Raw genomic sequence first — 23140 nt, 5'->3', positions numbered from 1 at the left:
GGGTTCAACATTCTAAACTGAAATCACTACCACAAAACTTTCAGAATGTTCAAACTAAAGACCTTTGAGAGCTTAAAAACACATAATATGGCTAATGATGCTATAGTACTCACTCTATCTTACTATACTAGCCCACTATAACCCACTATAATAACTCCAAACCAACAAACCACCCCAAAATAGGTAACTATAACTAACCCATAGCCTATGAAAATCCAATTACTACCAATACTATTCCTACCATTACTACAGCTGTTGCTACCACTACCACTATACTACTATTTCACAACCATAAATACTTCAAGACTTTCAAGCACACAAATTTACTTCAGGAAATGTCCTTTTTTAGTCAATAAAAGTTATCTTTCAAGTACGATTTGAAAACTTATGTATGAAGAACTTTCAAATTTGAGAGTAATTTGAGAGTAAACTCTCAAAAGGCTTTATGTTACTTTGTAAGATAAACAACCAATTGAAAAGCTGCCTTTCTGGAAAGGTGGATGTAACCTCAGTGGCCTCAATAGGCCTCCATAGCATGTTGCTGGGTCAGGGGTTTGAACAATGAAGCTAACGATTCTTTGGGTTTGGTCTGGTATAAAATAAAGGGTTAAACCAGGTAGGAAGTCAGTTCAGGAGCAGCGACCAGCAGCACAGTTAGCAAACATGTCCACCACCAACATGAACATGGGCAAGGTAAGCACTGGGAAAGTTTTGAAAATACATACCAACATTTTTCTAGATTGGTATACAAAAGGGCTCTAGTGCTCTAGCACCACAAACTAAAACATTAATGTTTGACTCATCCTAATATCCTGGTTGCCATTGTGACTGAATAGTAGACTATCTCAAATGTCTCTAAAAATGTTTCTTTCATACAATTATTGAATTCATAATTATTCCATTTTATTTTCAGATCATCTTCTACGAGGACAGGAATTTCCAGGGTCGTTCCTATGAGTGCAGCAGTGACTGCAGTGACATGAGCTCCTACCTGAGCAGGTGCTACTCCTGCAGGGTTGAGAGTGGCTGTTGGATGCTGTACAACCGCAACAACTACATGGGAAACCAGTACTTCATGAGGAGGGGCGAGTACCCTGACTACATTCAGCACTTTGGAATGAGTGACTGCATCAAGTCCTGCCGCATGATCGCCATGGTAGGTTGAAAATATCTCAGCTTAAAATAGTCACATCTTGTCATTGAAGGTAAAACATATTTTAAAGTTCACACTCTCATATTAAACAATGTTCTAAATAATGATCTCGTCAATGAAAGCTGTACTTTTATCCCAACAGCACAGACGAAACTACAGGATGAGGATCTACGAGAGAGAGAACTTCGGAGGTCAGATGCACGAGATGATGGACGACTGCGACAACATCATGGATCATTATCGCATGTCCAAATGCCAGTCCTGCAACGTGATGGAAGGCCACTGGCTGATGTACGAGCAGCCCCACTTCAGAGGCAGGATGATGTACATGAGGCCTGGAGAGTACAGCAACTTCAGCATGGGCATGGGAATGGGAGCCATGGGCGGCATGAGTGGTATGAGGTTCATGAGCATGAGGCGTATCATGGACTCCTGGTACTAAATACCCGTAGCCAGTAAAGCCATTGAATAAAATAATTCACAAACCTATTAAATCTTTCCCTTTTTTTATGTGACAAAAAATGTGCCTGCTGATTTGTTGTTCACACACCTTCATCCCTTGTCATATACACTCTCCTACATATGTATTTGGACAGTGAAGCTAAGAATTAAAATTTGGAGTATTTTGGATTTGAGATGAAATGTTTCATATGATGCGACAGTACATAATGCCATCTTTTATTTGATGGTATTTTCATTTAGCGCAGGAAGATTCGCAGCAACAACAGAGTGATCAAATTAAGATATGACGTATGTATGTATCTAGTTGTCACTCATTGTCGTGCAAAACATGCACTAGGCCTTCTATGCAAATTGTTTCAGTGCTAAAACTCTCAATGTTACATCACAGTTGGTGGTCTTGTAGCTGGACTAGACTGTCAGCCTCAGGACACTGACCCTGTCTGTGAGTTTATTTGTTTTGACAATGATACTCGATGGAAGTAACTTGGCAATACAAAAGGAAACTATATAAACCAGCCAAACAGCATTTCTGAAATTGCTGTCAAAATTAAGTTTAGGACATTGTTATTACATTCTGTAACTAATATGTTTGGCACCAGTAAAGGGGTTGAGTCCATTCCAAGTCTACAAGTCTACAAGTCTCTTCACGCGCTTTGATCAATAGCTAATGGATTTCCCGTTGTTGCCTAAGCCTAATGTCGTCCACACATATGAAATGATACCTGTGAAAGTGAAGTATAAACACAAACACCTTTAACCTCCAGGTTTTTGGCTTGTGATTCCAGTTGTCGTTGAACACTTGGCCATATCAGTGCTCAGCTATGCCCAGCTTTGTTTGGGTGTTGAGTGTCTAGGAAAAAGAATGTCAAAGCACTAAGGTGGTGAAAGGTGTTTCCTTGTGGCACTGTGCAGCACATTTGGAATGTATGTAGAGGTGGAGGCAGCAGGCTTGGATTCTTTCAGGTAGACAGCCTGCTATCTAACTGGCTCGACTACACCCCCCCCGCTCTTTCATCTCATGAACCATGCTGACAACCTCTGCACATCCTGTCTGTGCTAAGACACAAACAATAAACTAAAAGCCCTGAAAAGTAAACACCCACCTCTGGCACAGACAGCCACACCCAGTTAACACCGCTCAGACTGACACACGCACGCACGCACACACACACACACACACACACACGCACACACGCACGCACGCACGCACGCACGCACGCACACACACACACACACACACACACATGCACACACAGTCAGACACACACTTACGCACTCACGTATACCACACACAGACTAAACAAAACAGACACACTTTATAACAAACAAACACACAGTGGGCGTACACCCCCCCACCCCAAGTCACTCTCAAAACAAACACCGGTTGATGACGTACACAGCATATTTACGTAAGTTAACATTACATCTCTATATTTAGTTGCATTATGATGAACAAAATGGTATTGTAATCTAAAATGTAACATTTTCTGATTTAGTCCAAATGAATAAAGTGAAAGGCTTTCATTTAATTTTATTTCATCAACAAAAGGTGGGGGCCCTCCAAAACGTTTAGCTATGTAGCACAAGGCTCTTCCCTTAAAGCTGTCTATACAGGTAATTAATTTTTAAATAACCTCAATTATGACCAAATTCTTATTTACATAGGTGCTCTGGCATGTGGCGATGTCAACACACTGACACTCCTGCTAATGGGCGTGAGGGCGGCTATTTTCTCACAGACACGCAGGCACTGCGACAATGCGGCCCTATGGCCCAACCCCAGAGACTGACTACCATCCACCACCTGAACCAAGAGGCCAGCGGCCCGGGAAGATGAGGGGTGTTCTGGCACGGAAACAGCTGGTGGAGAACGGAGAGGACATTAATCTGGAGGGGAAGACAGGATGGCAGGGATGAGAGGTTGGATAATAAAGCCTGGTATTAAGGGCGAGGGGAAGAGGGCCGTGTGTGTGTGTGTGTGTGTGTGTGTGTGTGTGTGTGTGTGTGTGTGTGTGTGTGTGTGTGTGTGTGTGTGTGTGTGTGTGTGTGTGTGTGTGTGTGTGTGTGTGTGTGTGTGTGTGTGTCTTGTCTGTTCACACTCTTTCTGCACTGTTTATACAACCTAAGACAGGGCAAACAACTCTGACAGCATTTTCTACTAAAGTTACCTCTGATTCTCACTTTCCTCACATTCAGGAGAATAGTCATGATCTAGCTGATTTAGAGCTAGAATGTTATGGCTCTGCTTCCTGGCATGATGATTATTTTATGATTCTTTCTGATTTACGCAGCTGTCACAGACAGGAATATGAGATTCAAAGTCTTTATCTACAACTGAGATACTTTGGAATGGTGGAATTTGGTTAAAATAAAATGGAGCTCGCCGTACTCCGAGACCAATTCAAGTTCTGGTTTAAAAGGAACTTAAGTGGAGGAGGAGGAGGGGAAGCAGGGCGGCATCAGTCTCTCAGACAGTAATGGCGGCGCCACTGCTGTTTAACAATCAAAGATGGGAGGCGGGGGCTACTGAGGAAGTCTCTCCCCAAAAATACAGGTGTTTGGTACAATCAAAGTAGCAGCTTGCAGAAATGACTGGGTTTGAAGTTGAAAGGGGAGGCAGAGAGCGAGGGAGAGGGGGCTGCTGTGGTGAGTGAGTGTCTAGGTGTGTTTGCATGAAGAAGGGAAGAAAAAAAACGTGACTCAGTCAGACTCAGAACCCCCGGCAGCCGGTACCTCCTCTTATGGGATTTTGAATAGTAAACAAGGATATAGGAAGTCTACTACTGTACACTTACTGTGTACTCTAGTTGACTTTTTTTTCCCTCAGAGGGGAAATGAGGCTTTACCTGGCCAATCCCTCTGGAGGCTCCAACGGTGATATTAGGCTTTAGCTGAGACACCATTGTAGTTCCCGTGGGACTCACGTAAAACATGCTTCATGGTTGGTTAGTCAATGTTAGGCTACTTACAACAGGTTAGATTTAAATTAGATTTTTTTTATCTCTATGAGACAAATCTGTACAAATAAAAGTTAAATAAGCTATAGACATAAACGAAAATAAACTAGTACACCATAGACATGAACACATCAACTATGAGTACGATTATGATAATAGTCTTCTTTTATCATTTGCATTTATTTTTATTTTTTGTATCCATCTAGACGCCTCTTAATGATACCGGAGAATGAAGGCAACGGTGTAACAGAAAACTACAAAAGATAAGTTCCTTGAATTGTTTATCTCTGGATACTTCAATGAAACAGCTTTAATCCAAGGAGAATGGCCAACAATGTGACAACGACGTGATAGATGATTCATTTCATAGGGATTTGTGGGATTCTTCTGCCGCATTCGACTAGAGAGATTCAGCTATACAGAATGTGCCTCAGGACTAGAGAGCTATATAAGCCTCCGAGAGTGTGAATGGATTTATATGAGTTGACACATAGGGTGGATGAGGTCTATAGTGGGTTCTTGGCACCCGGGTTATAGCTGAAGGATTTAAGGTACAAAATTATGGTGTGTCCTGTCCTGAAATGGAGTCTGTGAGACAGTGTACTGTCAGTATATACGATATACTATATATTTACAGTATATGACTAAGCATCTCCGACCAACTGCTAGAGGTTCAAATCCAGCTGTGAACAGTGTATAGGCCTACTAGTAGCTCTACGCCTGGAAGAGGGCGGACCGAATTTTAGGTAAACCACCTTTGACATCTGAACAGACTACAGTTTAAGTACAAGCCCTATCAAATGGTATTTGATGTCAGTTTGAGGGGTTGAAGGTCAAATCCACGAACATACTCAGACAATTTAGAAACACACACAACCTTATGAAAGACGCTTAAAAAAATGCAACTACTGACAGAAAAGGGGCCAACGTGCCATCTAAACAGATTTAAAACCATAAGAGAATTTGTAAGCCCCTTGTAATTGATCTTAAATGCACTGTAATTAAATGTTATTAAACAGTCTCTTTTGGAGTTGGAAGAATTTTATTCACAAGGAAATATGCCTGACTATTGAAAGACATTGGTAAACATCATTTAGGCATTGTGTGTGGTCCCCAATTCAGCAACTTGATCCCTCTCTGTGTACATGCGTATCCAGATTAATTTCACTAGTGAGAACGCACACAAGATCAATCCCCTATTGAAAGGAATTCTTTCTGCGTGAACTTTTCAATACAGGTTGGAAAAGATAGTAAGTATAGAAGAAAAGCCTACATCCCTTATCACTTAGCACGTTTATAGCACGGTGCATGTAGGCTACAGTTTTCTGTTGTAATACACAGTCAGTCTGTTTTATTGAAACACGCTACGCACATACAGTGCCTTCAGAAAGTATTCACACCCATTGACTGTCCACATTTTGTTGTGTTACAGCCTGAATTTAAAATGGATTAAATTGAGGTTTTGTGTCTCACTCTGTGTGCAATAATAGTGTTTAACATGATATTTGAATGACTACCTCATCTCTGTACCCCACACATACAATTATCTGTAAGGTCCCTCAGTCGAGCAGTGAATTTCAAACACAGATTCAACCGTAAAGACCAGGGAGGTTTTCCGTTGCCTCACAAAGAAGGGCACCTATTGGTAGAAAATAAAATAAATCAGACATTGAATATCCCTTTGAACATGGTGAAGTTATTCATCACACTTTTGATGGGTATTAATACACCCGGTCACTACAAAGATACAGGCATCCTTCCTAACTCAGTTGCTGGAGAGGAAGGAAACCCTCAGGGATTTCACCATGAGGCAAATGGTGAACTTTAAAAGAGTTACAGAGTTTAATGACTGTGATAGGAGAAAATTGAGGATGGATCCACAACATTGTAGTTACTCCACAATACTAACCTAATTGACAGAGTGAAAAGAAGGAAGCCTGTACAGAATAAAAATATTCCAAAACATGCATCCTGTTTGCAACAAGGCACTAAAGTAATACTGCAAAATATGTGACAAAGTAACTTACTTTTTGTCCTTACTACAAAGTGTTATGTCTGGGGAAAATCCAATGCAAGACATTACTGAGTACCACTCTCCATATTTTCAAGCATAGTGGTGGCTGCATCATGTTATGTGTATGCTTGTAATCGTTAAGGACTGGGGTGTTTTTCAGGATAAAAAATAAATAGAATGAAGCTAAGCACAGGCAAAACCCTAGAGGAAAACCTGGTTCAATCTGCTTTCCACCAGACACTGGGAAATGAATTCACCTTTCAGCAGGACAATAACCTAAAACACAAGGCAAATCCACACTGATTACCAAGAAGATGGTAAATGTTCCTGAGTGACCGAGTTACAGTTTTGACTTAAATCTGCTACAAACTCTACGGCAAGACTTGAAAATGGCTGTAAATTTGCAAAGATTTTGAAAAGCATGTTTTCACTTTGTCATTATTGGGTATTGTGTGTAGATGGGTGTGAAAAAAAAACATACATTTAATGCATTTTGAATTCAGGTTGTAACACAACAAAATGTGGAATAAGTTTAGGGCTATGAATACTTTCTGAAGGCCCTGTATCATTCATGGTTATGATCAGGACTTTTTTGTTTTTACTGAAAACGTGAATCAGAGTCAATATTTCATAATTTGATACAAAACAAAATACATCTGTATCCTATTATGTTGCAGTCCAAACCGTAGACACAATGTACAGGCATCATTCATACAAACTCAGAGTTTTAAAAACTGCTGCTTCAGAGAAAGAGAAGAAGATGGCAGTAAGTAAACCACTTCCCGCCGTTCTGTCTGTGGTCTCTGTTTGTCAGTTGATTTGAAGTCACTCCACCAACATGCTGTGACAGGAAAGGAATTAACTGAGAGAGGGAAAAAATAAAATCTTTAGAAGAAGAGGCTAATAAAGCAGTGAAGAGCAGTGATGTTGGATTGGATTTATTCCGTATTTTCATTGGTATGACAACAGTTAACAAGTGTTTCCTCTCATTTGGCAAAAGTAAGAGGACCAGCTATGTATTTGGGCACCACTGAGCTTTGAAAAGGCACCTACACTGCCTGTAACATGCAGAAGATGAAAGGATATGATACTGTTTTGTAAATTGTGCTCTCTTGACGATTGAGAATTAAACTGATACTGAAGGTTATATAAACAGGTTACAGTAGATTAAGTATGCATAACAATTAAGAGATACAATCTGTGCTATAGAGACCTGTTGCCAGTAGTTTACATAGGATGACATAGGAGCCTACATGGTGACCAGACCAGTGACAATAATGACCATTGCAATGGTACCAGATGCCACTGTGTCACCATGGGGTCAAGAAGATGTGACATGTATTGGTGAACTCAGCTTTGATGTTTTTTAATGATTCCTAGTTTATTCAGTTATAAATGATTTATTATTTTTAACACGCAATCAAATAAACAAGTAGGCTACTGTATTGTAAGTGACTAGCTACTAGTAATGCATTAGTGCATTGCGACATAATTCATTATGGAATTGCTTTGAATAAAGTTTTTCTGAGAGTAAGTTGCAGTGGGCAAACATTAGAGCCATTTGAAATACAAGTATCATACACTGAGACAACCCCAAATGATGTAACAAGAGTGTTCAAAGAGTTGTCAACTTTCTAATGGGTCCGAATATTGTAACGTAAGAGATCCATGCCCATGTACCATCTTCCAAGGAAAGACACACACCGAAAGAGGGCGGAGCCTGCGAAGAGAAAAAGATACATAGCCTATTATAAACTTTGCCACCATTGAGTATGCTTACCTGTACGTGGAAGCGTTGTCTTGTCTCACCTGAACTGCTCGAGATGGAGGGGACTTTATGATATACGAGGATATCTATTTCTTTATTCGAGTTTTTTTATTTTTATCAAAGGCTTTTACTTGACTTCTGCCAAGGTGAATTATTTATTTTCATACCAGTCAATATAATAGGCTACAAAAAGCTATTCCTACATCGCGTCGGGAATAGAACTACGGGCACCATTGGATAAACAGGTAGCTATATATGTTTCAATATAAAGTTTTTGTTTCATAAGCATTGCATTGTTTACCAATGAGGTAACCGTGCGCATTTTATTTCTTGTGTAGTGGAACAATATCGAAGTGACGGGTATTGCATTGCATTGCATGAACAATGAAACAGAGGACTGTACCTGGAATAACTAGAACCACTTGAAATAAAGAAATATGGGAAATATTTAAGTATTTGTTTTTAAGAAAAAGTATGAAACAAATATTGGAAATATCTTAGTATAAGTATTTATTATCTTCAATTTATATTTTAATTTAGATTTGGAAAGACCTATTTAAATTCAGAATTTGTAATGAAAGTCATGAAGTCATGAATATATATATTTATATATATTATTGTAGGCCTAGTTCAAATTCATTCCCCACTTATGGAAAGGATTGGGTTTGAGTGACAGGTTGTGCATTTGAGACCATATTTGAAAATAGTATAATTTGTACAATTTGCATCAAAATAAAGTAGAATAAAGTAGAAATTTGAATAAATCTCCTTTCCAGTTTGAGTTAATATTTAGGGGAATGTTTCCTGGTCACAGATGAAACATAAAGCAGGAGGTAAAGAGGCCCTAAAAGGTTGCTGAATGTCTCATGTTTTTATGTGTTTTCACCACCCCAAAGACCTCGATTTAGAAATTGTTCATCGCACACAGGGGTATTCATTATGATTGAGGGAAACAATTAGCACCAGTAATCTGTATGTCTTCCAATGTTGAAAAGCACACTGAGAATGATGGTGAACCATCATCACCATCAAAACCAACAATCAAAATAAACAAAAAAGCATTTTAGGTACTTTTTTTCCTAATCATTTTTTATTTTACAATGAATGGTATTCCAGTCATTAGAATATATTATAGTGAATCTTTTACCAATTTGTATAGGGGAGTAGCCTATCTTGCACCCTCTCATACAATATATTCCAATGCTGTAGTAGACTACAAAACTACAGTATGAATGTTATGGTGACTGAAATGCATAACGAGGTGACTTTTAGTTGACAAAAATAAAACAACATTACATCATGCCTCATATAGACCTGCGTAGGCCTGATTCTCTTCAACCCAGATTGATCCAAGACATTCAGGACCTTGATAATGTATGTGTAATCAACAGGGGCAGGGAACAACCCATTCAGTGAAAGGGAATGATATAATCATAGGTGATTTTAAGTACAAAAACAAGAAACAAGAAATCCCAAATGTCAGAACTAATCCAGTTGACAACCCAAATAACACTGTATTAGAAATCCAAATGCAATCTATGCGTATATACACCAAAAACAATATGTACAGCGGTAGATCAAGAATCCAGTACATGTAACAGAATGCAATGTACAGTAGTAGATTATTGTTATGTTACAGCCTACATTTAAAATGTATTCCATTTAGATTTTGTGTCACTGACCTATACACAATACCCCATAATGTCAAAGTGGAAAAATGAAAAGCTGAAATATCTTGAGTCAATAAGTATATTATGGCAAGCCTAAATAAGTTCAGGGGTAAAAATGTGCTTAACAACTCACATAATAACTTGCATGGACTCACTCTGTGTGCAATAATAGTGTTTAACATGATTTTTGAATGACTACCTCGTCTCTGTACCCCACATACAATTATCTTTAAGGTCCCTCAGTCGAGCAGTGAATTTCTAACACAGATTCAACCACAAAGACCAGGGAGGTTTTCCAACGCCTCGCATAGAAGGGCACCTATTGGTAGATGGGTAAAAATAAAAACGCAGATATTGAATATCTCTTTGAGCATGGTGAAGTTATTACTTACACTTTGGATGGTGTGTCAATACACCCAGTTACTACAAAGATACAGTCGTCCTTCGCAGTTGCTGGAGAGGAAGGAAACCGCTTAGGGATTTCACCAGTCCAATGGTGACTTTAAAACAGTTACAGAGTTTAATGGCTGTGATAGGAAAAACATTTGGATGTATCAACATCATTGTAGTTACTCCACAATACTAACCTAAATGACAGACTAAAAATATTCCAAAACATGCATGCTGTTTGATATAAAGCACTAAAGTAAAACTGCAAGAAATGTGGCCAAAAAACTTTATGTCCTGATTATAAAGCGTTATGTTTGGGGCAAATCCAACACAACACATCACTGAGTACCACTCTTCATATTTTCAAGCAAGGTGGTGGCTGCATCATGTTATGGGTATGCTTGTCATTGGCAAGGACTAGAGAGTTTTTAGGATAAAAATAAACAGAATAGAGCTAAGCACAGACAAAATCCTTGAGGAAAACCTGGTTTAGCTTTCCACCAGACACTGGGAGACAAATTCACCTTTCAGCAAGACAATAACTTAAAACACATGGCCAAATATACTTACCAAGATGACATTGAATGTTCTGAGTAGGCTAGTTACAGTTTTGACTTAAATTGGCTTGAAAATCTATGGCAAGACTTGAAAATGTCTGTCTAGCAATGATTAACAACCAACTTGACAGAGCTTGAAGAATTTTAAAAATAATAATGTGCCAATATCGTACAATCCAGGTGTGCAAAGCTCTTAGAGACTTACCCAGAAATATTCACAGCTGTAATCGCTGCCAAAGGTGACTCTAACATGTATTGACTCAGGGGTGTGAATATTTACACTACCGTTCAAAAGTTTGGAGTCACTTAGAAATGTCCTTGTTTTTGAAAGAAAAGCATATTTTTGTCCATTAAAATAACATGAAATTGATCAGAAATACAGTGTAGACATTGATAATGTTGTAAATGACTATTGTAGCTGGAAACGGTTGATTTTTAATGAAATATCTACATAGGCGTACAGAGGCCCATTATCAGCAACCATCACTCCTGTGTTCCAATGGCACGTTGAGTTAGCTAATCTAAGTTTATCATTTATGTTAGCACAGCTGAAAACTGTTGTCCTGATTAAAGAAGCAATAAAACTGGCCTTCTTTAGACTAGCTGAGTATCTGGAGCATCAGCAGTTGTGGGTTCGATTACAGGCTCAAAATGGCCTGTAATCTTCTGAAACTCGTCAGTCTATTCTTGTTCTGAGAAATGAAGGCTATTCCAAGCGAGAAATTGCCAAGAAGCTGAAGATCTCATACAACGCTGTGTACTACTCCCTTCACAGAACAGCGCAAACTGGCTCTAACAAGAATATAAAGAGGAGTGGGAGGACCCGGTGCACAGCTGAGCAAGAGGACAAGTATATTAGAGTGTCTAGTTTGAGAAACAGAAGCCTCACAAGTCCTCAACTGGCAGCTTCATTAAATAGTTCCCACAAAACACCAGTCTCAACGTCAACAGTGAAAAGGCGACTCCGGGATGCTGGCCTTCTAGGCAGAGTTGCTAAAAAAAGCCATATCTCAGACTGGCCAATGAAAAGAAAAGATTAAGATGAGCAAAAGAACACAGACACTGGACAGAGGAACTCTGCCTAGAAGACCAGCATCCCGGAGTCGCCTCTTCACTGTTGACGTTGAGACTGGTGTTTTGTGGGAACTATTTAATGAAGCTGCCAGTTTCCAGCTACAATAGTCAATTACAACATTAACAATGTCTACACTGTATTTCTGATCAATTTGATGTTATTTTAAGCCACAAAAAAATTGCTTTTCTTTCAAAAACAGGGAAATTTCTAAGTGACCCCAAACTTTTGAACAGTAGAGTATGTAAATTAGATAGTTATGTATTTCATTTTCAATACATTTTCAATAGATTCTGTATTGTATGTAGATGGGTGAGAAAAAACATATATTTAATCCATTTTGAATTCAGGCTGTAACAAAATGTGAAATAAGTAAAGGGGTGTGAAAACTTTCTGAAGGCACTGTATATTACAATGAGCTATATGAAGAATACAGTATATGAATACACAGAGTAAACAAAAGTATAAAATAAACGGTCCAGTGTTTAATGTCTCTATATACATGGGACAGCAGCGTTGGCTGTGTGTGTGTGTGTGTGAGTGTGTGTGAGTGTGTGTGTGTACTATGTGCATGTGTTTGGGAGTCTATTTGTGAGACAGGAGTCTGTGTGTGTATGAGGTGTGTGTGTGCGTGTAAGCTCGTGTGTGTGTGTTTTGTGTGAGTGAGTCTATCTTTTTCTCTTACTACAGAAGATGTCTCGATGGCTGCTGAACAGTCTGATGGCCTGGAGATAGAAGCTGTTTTTCACTCTTTCTGTCCCAGCTTTGATGCACCTGTAGTGTCTCTGTCTGCTGGTTGCAGAGTGAACAGACCGTGACTCGTGTGCCCCGGTGATGTGTTGTGCAGACCGCACCACCGTCTAGAGAGCGATTTGGTTGAGGGCGGTGCAGTTGCCGTACTCATTGGTGATGCAGCCTGACAGAAAGCTCTCAATGGTGCATCTGTAAAAGTTTGTGAGGGTCTTAGGGGCCATGTTGATTTTTTTCAGCCGTCTGAGGTTGTATAGACGCTGTTGCGCCTTCTTCACCACGGTGTCGGTGTGGTGGGACCATTTCAGGTCCTCAGTGATGTGCACGCCAAGGAATTTGAAGCTTTTGACTGGGAGAGTGTCACGATCAACTCCTTTGTTTTTTTTACATTGAAGGAGAGGCTATTTTCCTGGCACCAGTCTGCCAGGCTCTTACCTCCTCCCTGTAGACTGTCTAGGCAGGTTTCCATTGACCCAGGTTTATTTGACAAAAGGAATGTTGAATAAATCATTGCGACATGTGTAATGGAAACGGCAGTAATAAGCACATTTTTCTCATGATCGACAACATTTTTATCCATTCGACGGGTGGATATTTATTTTGTCTAACTTTCTTTATTGTGACAAATGATGATGGAAACTGTGTTTTTCAAATAAATGATGATTGACAAATAATTGTTTATTATCATCACTTAACATAAAGCTCTTCAACCACTTCCTGTTATTCGAAGTAGGGGTGCTGAGGGTGCTGCAGCACCCCTTTGATAAATAGAAATTGAATACAAATAAAACATTTTGTAAGTCACAAAATGGTATTACTCCTGTGTGAACTAGAGCTTTACTACTCCTGTATGAGCGAACAAAATAAATACTCCTCAGTACAAGGTACATAGCTACTTGTGAGTTTGAGTAGACTACTGATCAATCAGTGTATGGTAGGCCTACACAATAATCGCTATACTAGCCTTACTTGTGTAAGCTCAACCTTGGAGATCGATTTAGGGCTTATTGTCAAACAGCTAAATACTTACCTCAAACATAGGTGTTTAAGAAGGATACCCTAATTTGTTATTAAGTGTAAAAGGAATTTGGGGGCCAAACCTACCAGAGCACTTGACTTTCTAAATGACATTTAAATGTCAAAGTTGACAGGCCTCAGAGGACCCTAAGTCTCACGGTTTTCACAATGGCTATGGAGTTTTCCCATTCAATCATAGAAATGTGAAGGTGTATTAGAAGGTTCTTTCGTAGTCTAACACAATGAGACAGGAGGTGTCATATCACTTATGTACTCTATGTCCAACTGTCAACACATGGGTTGTGCTCCTCTGTGTAGACCTGTCTCGATATGAGTCATGATGATTTATTGACACGCCAGTTGAGACACTTCCTCTACTCCATCTTCACATTTTGATTGAGTATTTGAATTGGAATTTCATGTCTGTGCAAGAGTGTTTACAAATATGCTCAAATTTGGACACATAATGCGTAACATTTACAACATTTGATGTAAAACCACAGGAACATACAACAAATCAAGGTTGTTGCATTTGTCCGTGATACTAGTGGACAAACGACTGTAAGACGGTCACTATCCTACAGGGATCTTAGTCTTCTATAACGTCCTGGACCCGGTGACGTTATATCACATATCAGACTAAACTACAAGAGTTTCTCAACTCAAACACCATTCAAACACAAACATAGATATTTAGAAGTAGGCGTACAGATACTTCATACTGTACTGACAATTCTAAATGGCTGTGTTTGATAGAAATACATTTAGGATGGTAAAAAGAAAAGTATGGAGAATCCACAAACTCCGGTCCATTATCAGTTTTTATTCATTGGTGTGACAGCTAAGACTGGGAATCTTATTCTGCTATTAAACTGTATCTGTACTTTTCCCTTTACTGTCTGAATCAGAACGATAACCAACATGGAATAACCCCAAAGTCAGTTCGTCATCTACCGTGATGCGTTCCTCCCCTGGAGCATCTTCTCCTCTCTGGCAGACTAGTAAACCAGGGGAGGGTGGGTGGGGGGCTGTGCTGGGTCTTGGTAGGGAAGAGCCTCCTCTGTCTCTGGCAGACTAGTAAACCAGGGGAGGGTGGGTGGGGGGCTGTGCTGGGTCTTGGTAGGGCAGAGCCTCCTCTGTCTCTGGCAGACTAGTAAACCGGGGACTTTGTTAGGTCTTGGTCGGGCAGGTTTTACGATGCACCCCTGTCGTCCTGCACCTTCCTCCTCCCCGGCTCCCCACCCCCAGGGGCCCCATGCCAGCTGTTACTCTCAGGATACTCTTGAGTGTTCCAGCCAGCCACTTTTGTGAATGGAGGAGGATCGGCCACTTTCTTACTTGTTTACAGGGCTATTATATCAGAGAGCGAACGAGAGGAGGGGGAAGAGAGAGAGAAAGAGGGGGACGCTTCACGCCACGGTGCATCTGACTCGCATTCCCCCAAAATTACAGAGCATCGGCGGAGCTCTGGCTCCGGGGCGACATGAAATAAATCAGCTTGACCTTTAACACCAGACCTCTAATTCTGGAATTCCAAACTAATCGTTTTACGATTTCATTCCAACTCAAGAGCATCTCCTCTCTAGTGTCTGAAGAGGGCCATGGGAAGACCAGTTCTAAGCATAGCTCGTAATCCTGTTGGTCTTCAAGGCCTTGTTTGTTGTCTCAGCAAATTCAAAATCAATTGAAGGGATCAGCACTTGAGTTGGGCCCATGCTCATGGGTAGGGAGTACCCACACCCCAAATGTTCTATTGCTTGAGTACCAGTACCTAACTTGTACTGATACCTTTTCCATTCCCTTTCAAGCACTGGAAGGGATAAGAGTGAATCTGAATCTCGCAAGTTGTATGCTATATTTTCAAAGTTTCTGTAAGTTGTGGAAATAGCTTGGCTTTAATGGTTTTGTGGACAAGGGACAGGATGCAGGTCTACCATTGAACCTTGACCCTTCTATTGAAGCTTGATTGTCTGAGTGGCCAATGCTGTATGGTCTCTCTCTCCCAGATATGGTATCACAACCTAGGATCTTCAGACGAACAAGGTAGTAACCTTTTCAGACCCAGACTGCTTTACTGTTTCCTGCAGTAAAAATAATGGCATATATTTGGGGGGTGGACGCCAACATAATTTTGGGCCAGAATATTTTTGGAATCATTTTCGTGTTTTGAACCAAGGTAGCGTCTCCTGTAGATTGGGTTACAGCTTTTTGACAAAAAGTTCTCTCGACTCCTATAATTTGAACAGGTGCATTCCGTCACCTCTCAAAATTCTAAGGTAACCTCATTTGTGGGGTATGTATTATAGCATTTGTATGGTCTATTGGAGTTTACGCACTGCAATGCAATGGGGACAAGATGCTGACTGTCTTAGAGCATGCTGCCATAATTATATGGATAAAGTCATTGTTCTTGTGTTATTGTTGGACTTGTATTCGCAGGCTCCTGAAAGCCATCAGTCAGCAACTGTTGATGCATGCTGCCGCCAGTGTATAGGAGGCGGTTTTTCCTCGCAACGTCTCTTTTTTTTGTTAGTCGCCTCGAAGGGATGTTGTTGTAAATCATGTGTGATTCATAAAAAACAGGTTCTTCTGTCTGCTAGGCTTCATCTCCGAAAATCTCAGAGACGTACAAACACTGTAGATCTTGGCCCGCAGCCATTACCTCCCTGGATCTTCTTCCTTTTTACCTCCATCTCTGCACGGGGCTGTTCCTGTCAACACTCCTCTCTCTCTTTCTCGCTCTCCTCCTCCTTCCTCCACCACCTTTCGTATTTATCTCCACTCTGCCTCTGCCTCTTCATAGGGCTGCTGAAGTTGTTTTCTTTGTTTTCTCTTTGACTGTCCTCCACCATGGGAAGTACCTGGCATCGGATGCATTTGGCAGGTTTCTGTCCGGACACGTTTCCCCTCGTCTCCTTCCCCTCATTCTGTCTGCTCTCTCCTCGGCCAGGCAGCGTGAGAACTGGGGTGGGGTGTCCATAAAGACGGGGGCGTGTCTGTTGGGTTTGGGGGGGGGTTACATGTGGTTGGAGGAGTATTTGCATGTTTTGTGTTTGTTACATTGTAGCCCAACAGTATTTCAAGTCATTTGGCTAGAAGCAGTAATCTTACAAGAATTTACTACACCATTTTACAATTTGACATTCCATTTTTTTGCCCACAGGTCTGTAATCGTGAACAGGACCCTCAAGCTCTCCATCCAGCCATGTGGTAGTCTACACATCTTTACCCAGTTATCAGTCAGCCCACCACACCCCGGACCCACCCGGCCACCGCTCACTCCTCACCAGACTCAGCCTTCAACAACAGTATCCCACAGACAGCAGCTGGTCTCATGGCCCACCCCTATGAACCCTGGTTACGGACCGCACCCCCTGGTGGCAGCTCAGACGAGATGAACGTTCCCTCATGGTGGGACCTCCACACCGGGCCAGGGAGCTGGATGGACCTGCAGGCGGGCCAGGGTGTGGGCTTACAGGCAGTTGGTCAGAGCTCCATGGGGCTGCAGTCCTCCCTGGGGCCTTACGGCTCCGAGCCCCAGCTGTGTACTTCTGCTCAGCTAGCCCAGCTGGCCCCAGCCTCACACTCAGCTCACTCTCACCTCTACCCCCAGGATGGCTTCAAGATGGAGCCGCTGGGAGGACCTGAGCTCCTGCAGCCGGAGTCATACTCCCTGGAGGAGCCACAGGAGGGTGCCACCTCGGTCCGGCCCAAGCCCCAGCGCCGCTCTGCCTCCAGGGGCTCGGGCCAGTCTGTGTGCCGGTGCCCCAACTGTGTCCACGCCGAGCAGATGGGCCAGAGCACTGATGACGACCGGAGGAAACACATGCACAACTGCCACATCCCGGGCTGTGGCAAGGCCTACGCCAAGACCTCCCACCTGAAGGCCCACCTGCGCTGGCACAGCGGGGACCGGCCCTTCGTCTGCAACTGGCTCTTCTGCGGCAAGCGCTTCACGCGCTCCGACGAACTTCAGCGACACCTGCAGACACACACCGGTGCCAAGAAGTTCAGCTGCACCATGTGCCCCCGCGTGTTCATGCGCAACGACCACCTGGCCAAGCACATGCGCATGCACGAGTCTCCATCCGGGCCAGGGGAGGAGAGGATGTATGGAGAGGGGGGCAGGATGGGGAAGAGCTTTGACACGCCTTCTCCTCAGCCCTCCCACGCCACTGCCTCTGACACAGAGGCATCCCTTAAGCAGCCGAAATGTGAGAAAGACCCCTCTGGGACAGGACAGTCCAGCTAACTGTATCCCGCCCACATCTGGAATGCTATACAGATAATGTACAGTCAGTAGGCTACTATCAGCCCCTTTCTATCAGACAGAGAATCCATAGTTTATAATACATGTAGTCCAGTGGAGGTAGAATCATAGGGGGTTTTATATTATAAATTGATAGTTTATTTCTACCAGATGCATTGAACAACATAAGGCAACAAAGGCCCCTCTGATATTAAGAATGCATCATATCACATATAACAGCACCATACAGCATAGACAGACATAAAACCAAAGAGCATATGTTACATCACCAACAGAGGACAAGCTGTCAAGTGCTTTACTGGAAGGATATCCATCTAAGGAATCAAGGAAAATTATTTTTCAGATGTTGTCTTCCATTTAAGGATAGCTTTGGTGGCAACCAAACCAGAGCCAAAGCTTGCTAGCTGCTAGGACTTCCATTGCTGCTACTACTATTATACCATCCATCCACAGAGACTTTGAGAACGAGTTAAACGGAAGATGGTGCTTGATGTGTTTACAGTAAAACTACTAGCTACTTGGAGAGATATTTATTTCCAAGAAGCCATCAATCTCTCCAGTCTCCACTGCACACATCTAACTGAATTTAAGGCAATGGAAGTAGAAGGTTAGAATATGTTGGTATGTTGTGTTGGCTTCATTTTCCCACCCTTTAACCCACCCCCTTGACTTGCTGTGTATAATATACTGTATGTGAGTGTATGAACATGTCACTGGAAAATTCCACACTGTATTTTTGGTTTTGACCACGCACAATGTTGGCATCAACCTTTTGCCAAAGAACACCACAGTAAGCACCACTAAAATTCATTTTGGTGCGGTATGTGGGCGGTGCAAATAAAAATGACTGCATTTGCTCTGTAGATGGCAAATGAATTAAAAGTATGGCACTTGAAGTGCAGAGATGTCCCACTACAGCACATTATGGCATGGTATTCATACTCCATGTTTTAGGTCAAAAATATATTTTCTGTTTAATGTACAGTAAGAAGACATTAATTGTGTTATCAATGTATTTCACTTAAATGCACCGTATGTATCATCATGTTTAAATATCCCTCAACTGTGACTGAAAAGCACCGTTGCTCATCTTTTGACACTCCTTATCTCGGCTATGCAGGTGTGAATGTTACATGATGACAGCAGATCTCATTCACAGGAAATGGGTAATTCCATGGTCTTGTCCCTGATAGTGTATGATCCACACAATACCAAGTTCACACTTCACAGAACCTACTGTAGTAACAGGTTGATAAGGATTTCCTCGGACAAAAGACAGGCTGGATGCATCACTACTCATGAAATGTACGCTAGACTGAAATGTAAGCTGAACTGAAATCCCTAATTGAGAGGAAGTTATGTAAACCATATTTTGTCACAACAACAACTTCCAGGATAAGCAACAATTCCTCCTCCAAGGTTGTTCAAGCATAAAGCCAAAAACAGATAGAGTGGAATTGTTTAGAACCCATTTTGATATTAATAGTCATAAATAATCATTTATATCTTGATAGAAGATGCACTTCGATAAAGTTTTAGGAATCCAGTATAGACCTTTCTAAATAGGCTTAGGCCTGTGTGTCGTGGTTTAGGCTTCTTAGCTTATAGTGCTCACTGTAAAACAAATTAGCCTTGTTAGGAAAACATTGTTGCATTTTGAGTAGTGACTTAGTCAAAATGTGCTTAAAAGGGTCTGAGCTGAGGTTTAGCTATGTATAGATCTCTTACTGAGGTGTTTATTGTAGTCCCCATTAGAAACATCCATAAATAAATTTAAATATAATGTTTTTTGATGGTTTACTTGCATTTTGTGTATCAAATGTGATGAAAGGACATCACCTTGAGACTCATCTATTGCAAATCACTTGGGGCCCGATTCAGACTTAGGAAATGTACGCCTTTGCTACACATGTCTTTCCTACGCACTTCACAGTAGTTGGTATTCAGTCTTACCTTATGCAGGTGCGGTTCCCTTGCGCGTGTTGATACATTTAATTAAACCGCTGAAAACCCTCCCACATGCTGGCCAATAGATTTTGTTGTGGAGTTTTCTTTCCATAGGGTTTCCAGTACATTTATCTAAAGCGATCCCTTTAAATTTGGTGTACCTTTAATAGAATTGTCTCGACAGACTCATTAGAATATATGGATAGAACAGTTCAGAATATTAGGGATCAACGAAAGAAAGCCATGTAGGCCTAAATACACGCATATTCATCTCCTTTTCAGCACCAATTGGTAGATCTTGTATATTATTTAGGAAAGTATTTATGAATAATCAGTGGTGGAAAAGTACCCCGTGTCATACTTGAGTAAAAGTAAAGATACCTTAATAGAAAATGACTCAAGTAAAAGTGAAAGTCACCCAGTAAAATACTTCTTGGGTAAAATTCTAAAAGTATTAGGTTTGAAATATACTTAAGAATCAAAAGTAAATGTAATTAGTAAAATATACTTAAGTATCAAAAGTTAAAGTATAAATCATTTGAAATTCCTTATATTAATTAAGCAAACCAGACGGCACAATGATCATGTTTTTTTTTCCATTTAAAGATAGCTAGGGGCACACATCATTTTCATACGAAGAATTTGAGTCCGCCAGGTCAGAGGCAGTAGAGATGACCAGGGATATTCTCTCGATAAGTGGACCATTTCCCTTTCCTTTCATTCAAAATGTATGTAGTACTTTTGGGTGTCAGGAAAAATGTATGGAGTAAAAAGTACAATATTTAATTTAGGAATGTAGTGAAGTAAAAGATGTCAAAAATATAAATAGTAAAGTAAAGAAGTAAAGTATTTTTAATTAAGTACTTTATACCACTGTGAATAATAATAAAAAAACAGGTTTGGAGAGCCTTTACTCGATAAATATATTGGTGAATCAAAAATACAGTGGTTTGATTTATCCTGAAAGTTGCCAAATTCCATTGTTCAATTCTGAAATATTGGGAGGTGAGAAAAGTGTACAATAGGGGTTGAACAGTAGTCCTATAAATCTACCCTAATAATCCTCACTAATCATGTAACTTTGATGATAACGGTCCATTCGTCCAAACTGTGCACCAGGCTCCAGATTTAAACTGCTACATATGGTCTGCGTTCCATAATGTTTCAAATAGATTACATGTCCCAAATTATTGCCCAACTTGTAATACGTTAGCCTAATATGATCCACTATTGCTAGCTATCCTCAGGAACAACCACACAAATGTGACAGAGGAAAAAAAGGTAAACTAACGATGCAATGGAATAATGCAAAGTGCACAGTATGTGGGTATAACTGACAGTGTCTACAGAGAGTGGCTAATAATAAAACCAATTGTAAAAAATACAGTGAAAAGTCCAGGTATATAATTAAAACATTCTAGAAATCACAATTCATCCTTCCAAATTACAGTGTAAGGCCAGCATTTCATAAACTTCACTGTGGAAAAGGTGATAGATTAGGTTGATACTCTTCAGTTTGCTGCCATATGACTGGTTTCACATTTGTCTCCAGCTATCACAAGATAAAATAGATCGAAAACAATTGTCATTTATATTTACAATCCCCTTATCCAAACGGCTTACTCATTTACCTAGCTCTTATCAAAAGCTCTTATCAATGTGTAAATGACAGTGCGTGGAGAATGGTGTTACTTCTTTCAGAAACAATTAACTAGATGTTGTTCCACTTGGAACAAACAGGAAGCTCGACCTTATTCATCATTTCATTGGGTAAAGGTGGTGGAATTATGAGGGAATTAAGCCAAGACAAGGTTCAAATATGGCGTATCTGAGGGCCTCCCAAGTGGCACAGAGGTCTAAGGCACTGCATCGCAATGCTAGAGGCATCACTACAGACCCCGGGTTCGATCCTGGGCTGTATCACAACCCTCCGTGATCGGAAGTCCCATAGGGCGCCGCACAATTGGCCCAGCGTCCTCCGGGTTAAGGGAGGGTTTTGCCGGTGGGGCTTTACTTGGCTCATCGTGCTCTTGCGACTCCTTGTGGCGGGCCGGGCACCTGCAGGCTGACCTTGGTTGTCAGGGTTTGGCGGGTCATGTTTTGGAGGACGCATGACTCGACCTTTGCTTTCCGAGCCCGTTGGGGAGTTGCAACGATGAGACAAGATCAAAATTGGGGAGAAAAATACTAAAATAAAAAGAATATGGCGTATCTGTAGACACACCTTCCCCACACCTTCATTTTTTTAAATGTCTACCCCAAACAAATAGCAAGTAAATAGCATGCTATTCTCATGCTTAAGTTCAAGGTCAGAATACCTGTAGAGAGAAAAGTGCATAAAAAGGGAATTACATTCCCTTCTACACACGCTTAACTCGGGTCGGAATACCCCCGTTGTAGCTTTGCATTTCCAATAGGCCTACCTAGGAACACTTGATACATGTATTAAATAGGCCTATTGGCTATCTCTATTATTATTATCATAAATGCTATTATTGAGTTGTATGTGTTAGATAGGAGCAGATTGAAGATGATTAAAATATTATTTAAAACTTACCTTATTTTAAGGATTACTGTAGTATGTTGTCGCAGTAGATATGAATTTACACAATATTTTGTAATAATTTAAGTACTGCTGTACTATTGCTTGGTTTTAAGACTTGCTTGTAATTTTAATCGAGAAATGTCCTTTATGGAAATAAAAATAGAAATATCACTAAGTAGTATGTTGTGTATTTATTCAGTACTTCATCATGATTTATTATAAGACACACTGCTGGAACCAGCTCGTGTGTATATGTGTATGTGTATGTGTGTGTGTGTGTGTGTGTGTGTGTGTGTGTGTGTGTGTGTGTGTGTGTGTGTGTGTATGTGTGTGTGTGTGTGTGTGTATGTGTGTGTGTGTATGTGTGTGTGTGTGTGTGTGTGTGTGTGTGTGTGTGTGTGTGTGTGTGTGTGTGTGTGTGTGTGTGTGCGCGCAATGCTGCGCTGTGCATTGTCCTTGAACGCACCCGGTACTGGTTTTTGAAGCGGCTCTTGTCTTGAACACATTCTGTGAGTAAGAGTAGACAAAGGGAAAGTTAAAGGAGCATGGAGATGTCTTAAAGAGAAAA

At 40.9% G+C, this 23140-nt stretch overlaps 2 protein-coding genes across 2 annotated transcripts; both read left to right on the top strand.

Annotated features, from left to right (window-relative positions):
• Positions 1-551: 551 nt before the first annotated feature.
• LOC106564945 (gamma-crystallin M2) lies at positions 552-1641 on the top strand. Its single transcript, XM_014131493.3, has 3 exons — positions 552-693; positions 914-1156; positions 1296-1641. Exons 1-3 carry the CDS (start codon positions 664-666, stop codon positions 1593-1595), a joined length of 573 nt encoding a protein of 190 aa, XP_013986968.2. The 5' UTR covers positions 552-663; the 3' UTR covers positions 1596-1641.
• Positions 1642-8366: 6725 nt separating this feature from the next.
• LOC106564946 (transcription factor Sp6) lies at positions 8367-22743 on the top strand. Its single transcript, XM_014131494.3, has 2 exons — positions 8367-8599; positions 16974-22743. The coding sequence occupies exon 2, from the start codon at positions 17145-17147 to the stop codon at positions 18060-18062; it is 918 nt and encodes a 305-aa protein (XP_013986969.1). The 5' UTR covers positions 8367-8599; positions 16974-17144; the 3' UTR covers positions 18063-22743.
• The last annotated feature ends 397 nt before the right edge of the window (positions 22744-23140 follow it).

The sequence above is a fragment of the Salmo salar genome, chromosome 12, assembly GCF_965601325.2.
Source record: "Salmo salar chromosome 12, fSalSal1, whole genome shotgun sequence".
NCBI lineage: Eukaryota > Metazoa > Chordata > Actinopteri > Salmoniformes > Salmonidae > Salmo > Salmo salar.
This window is presented reverse-complemented; position numbering and strand designations above follow the sequence as displayed.

What these genes read in the sequence shown, in the direction of transcription:
- LOC106564945 (XM_014131493.3), top strand. Translation starts at nt 664, where the DNA reads ATGTCCACCACCAACATGAACATGGGCAAG. An exon ending in CCAACATGAACATGGGCAAG is followed by an intron (nt 694 to 913) that starts GTAAGCACTGGG and finishes TTTTATTTTCAG; the next exon opens with ATCATCTTCTACGAGGACAG. An exon ending in CCTGCCGCATGATCGCCATG is followed by an intron (nt 1,157 to 1,295) that starts GTAGGTTGAAAA and finishes TTATCCCAACAG; the next exon opens with CACAGACGAAACTACAGGAT.
- LOC106564946 (XM_014131494.3), top strand. Translation starts at nt 17,145, where the DNA reads ATGGCCCACCCCTATGAACCCTGGTTACGGACCGCACCCCCTGGTGGC.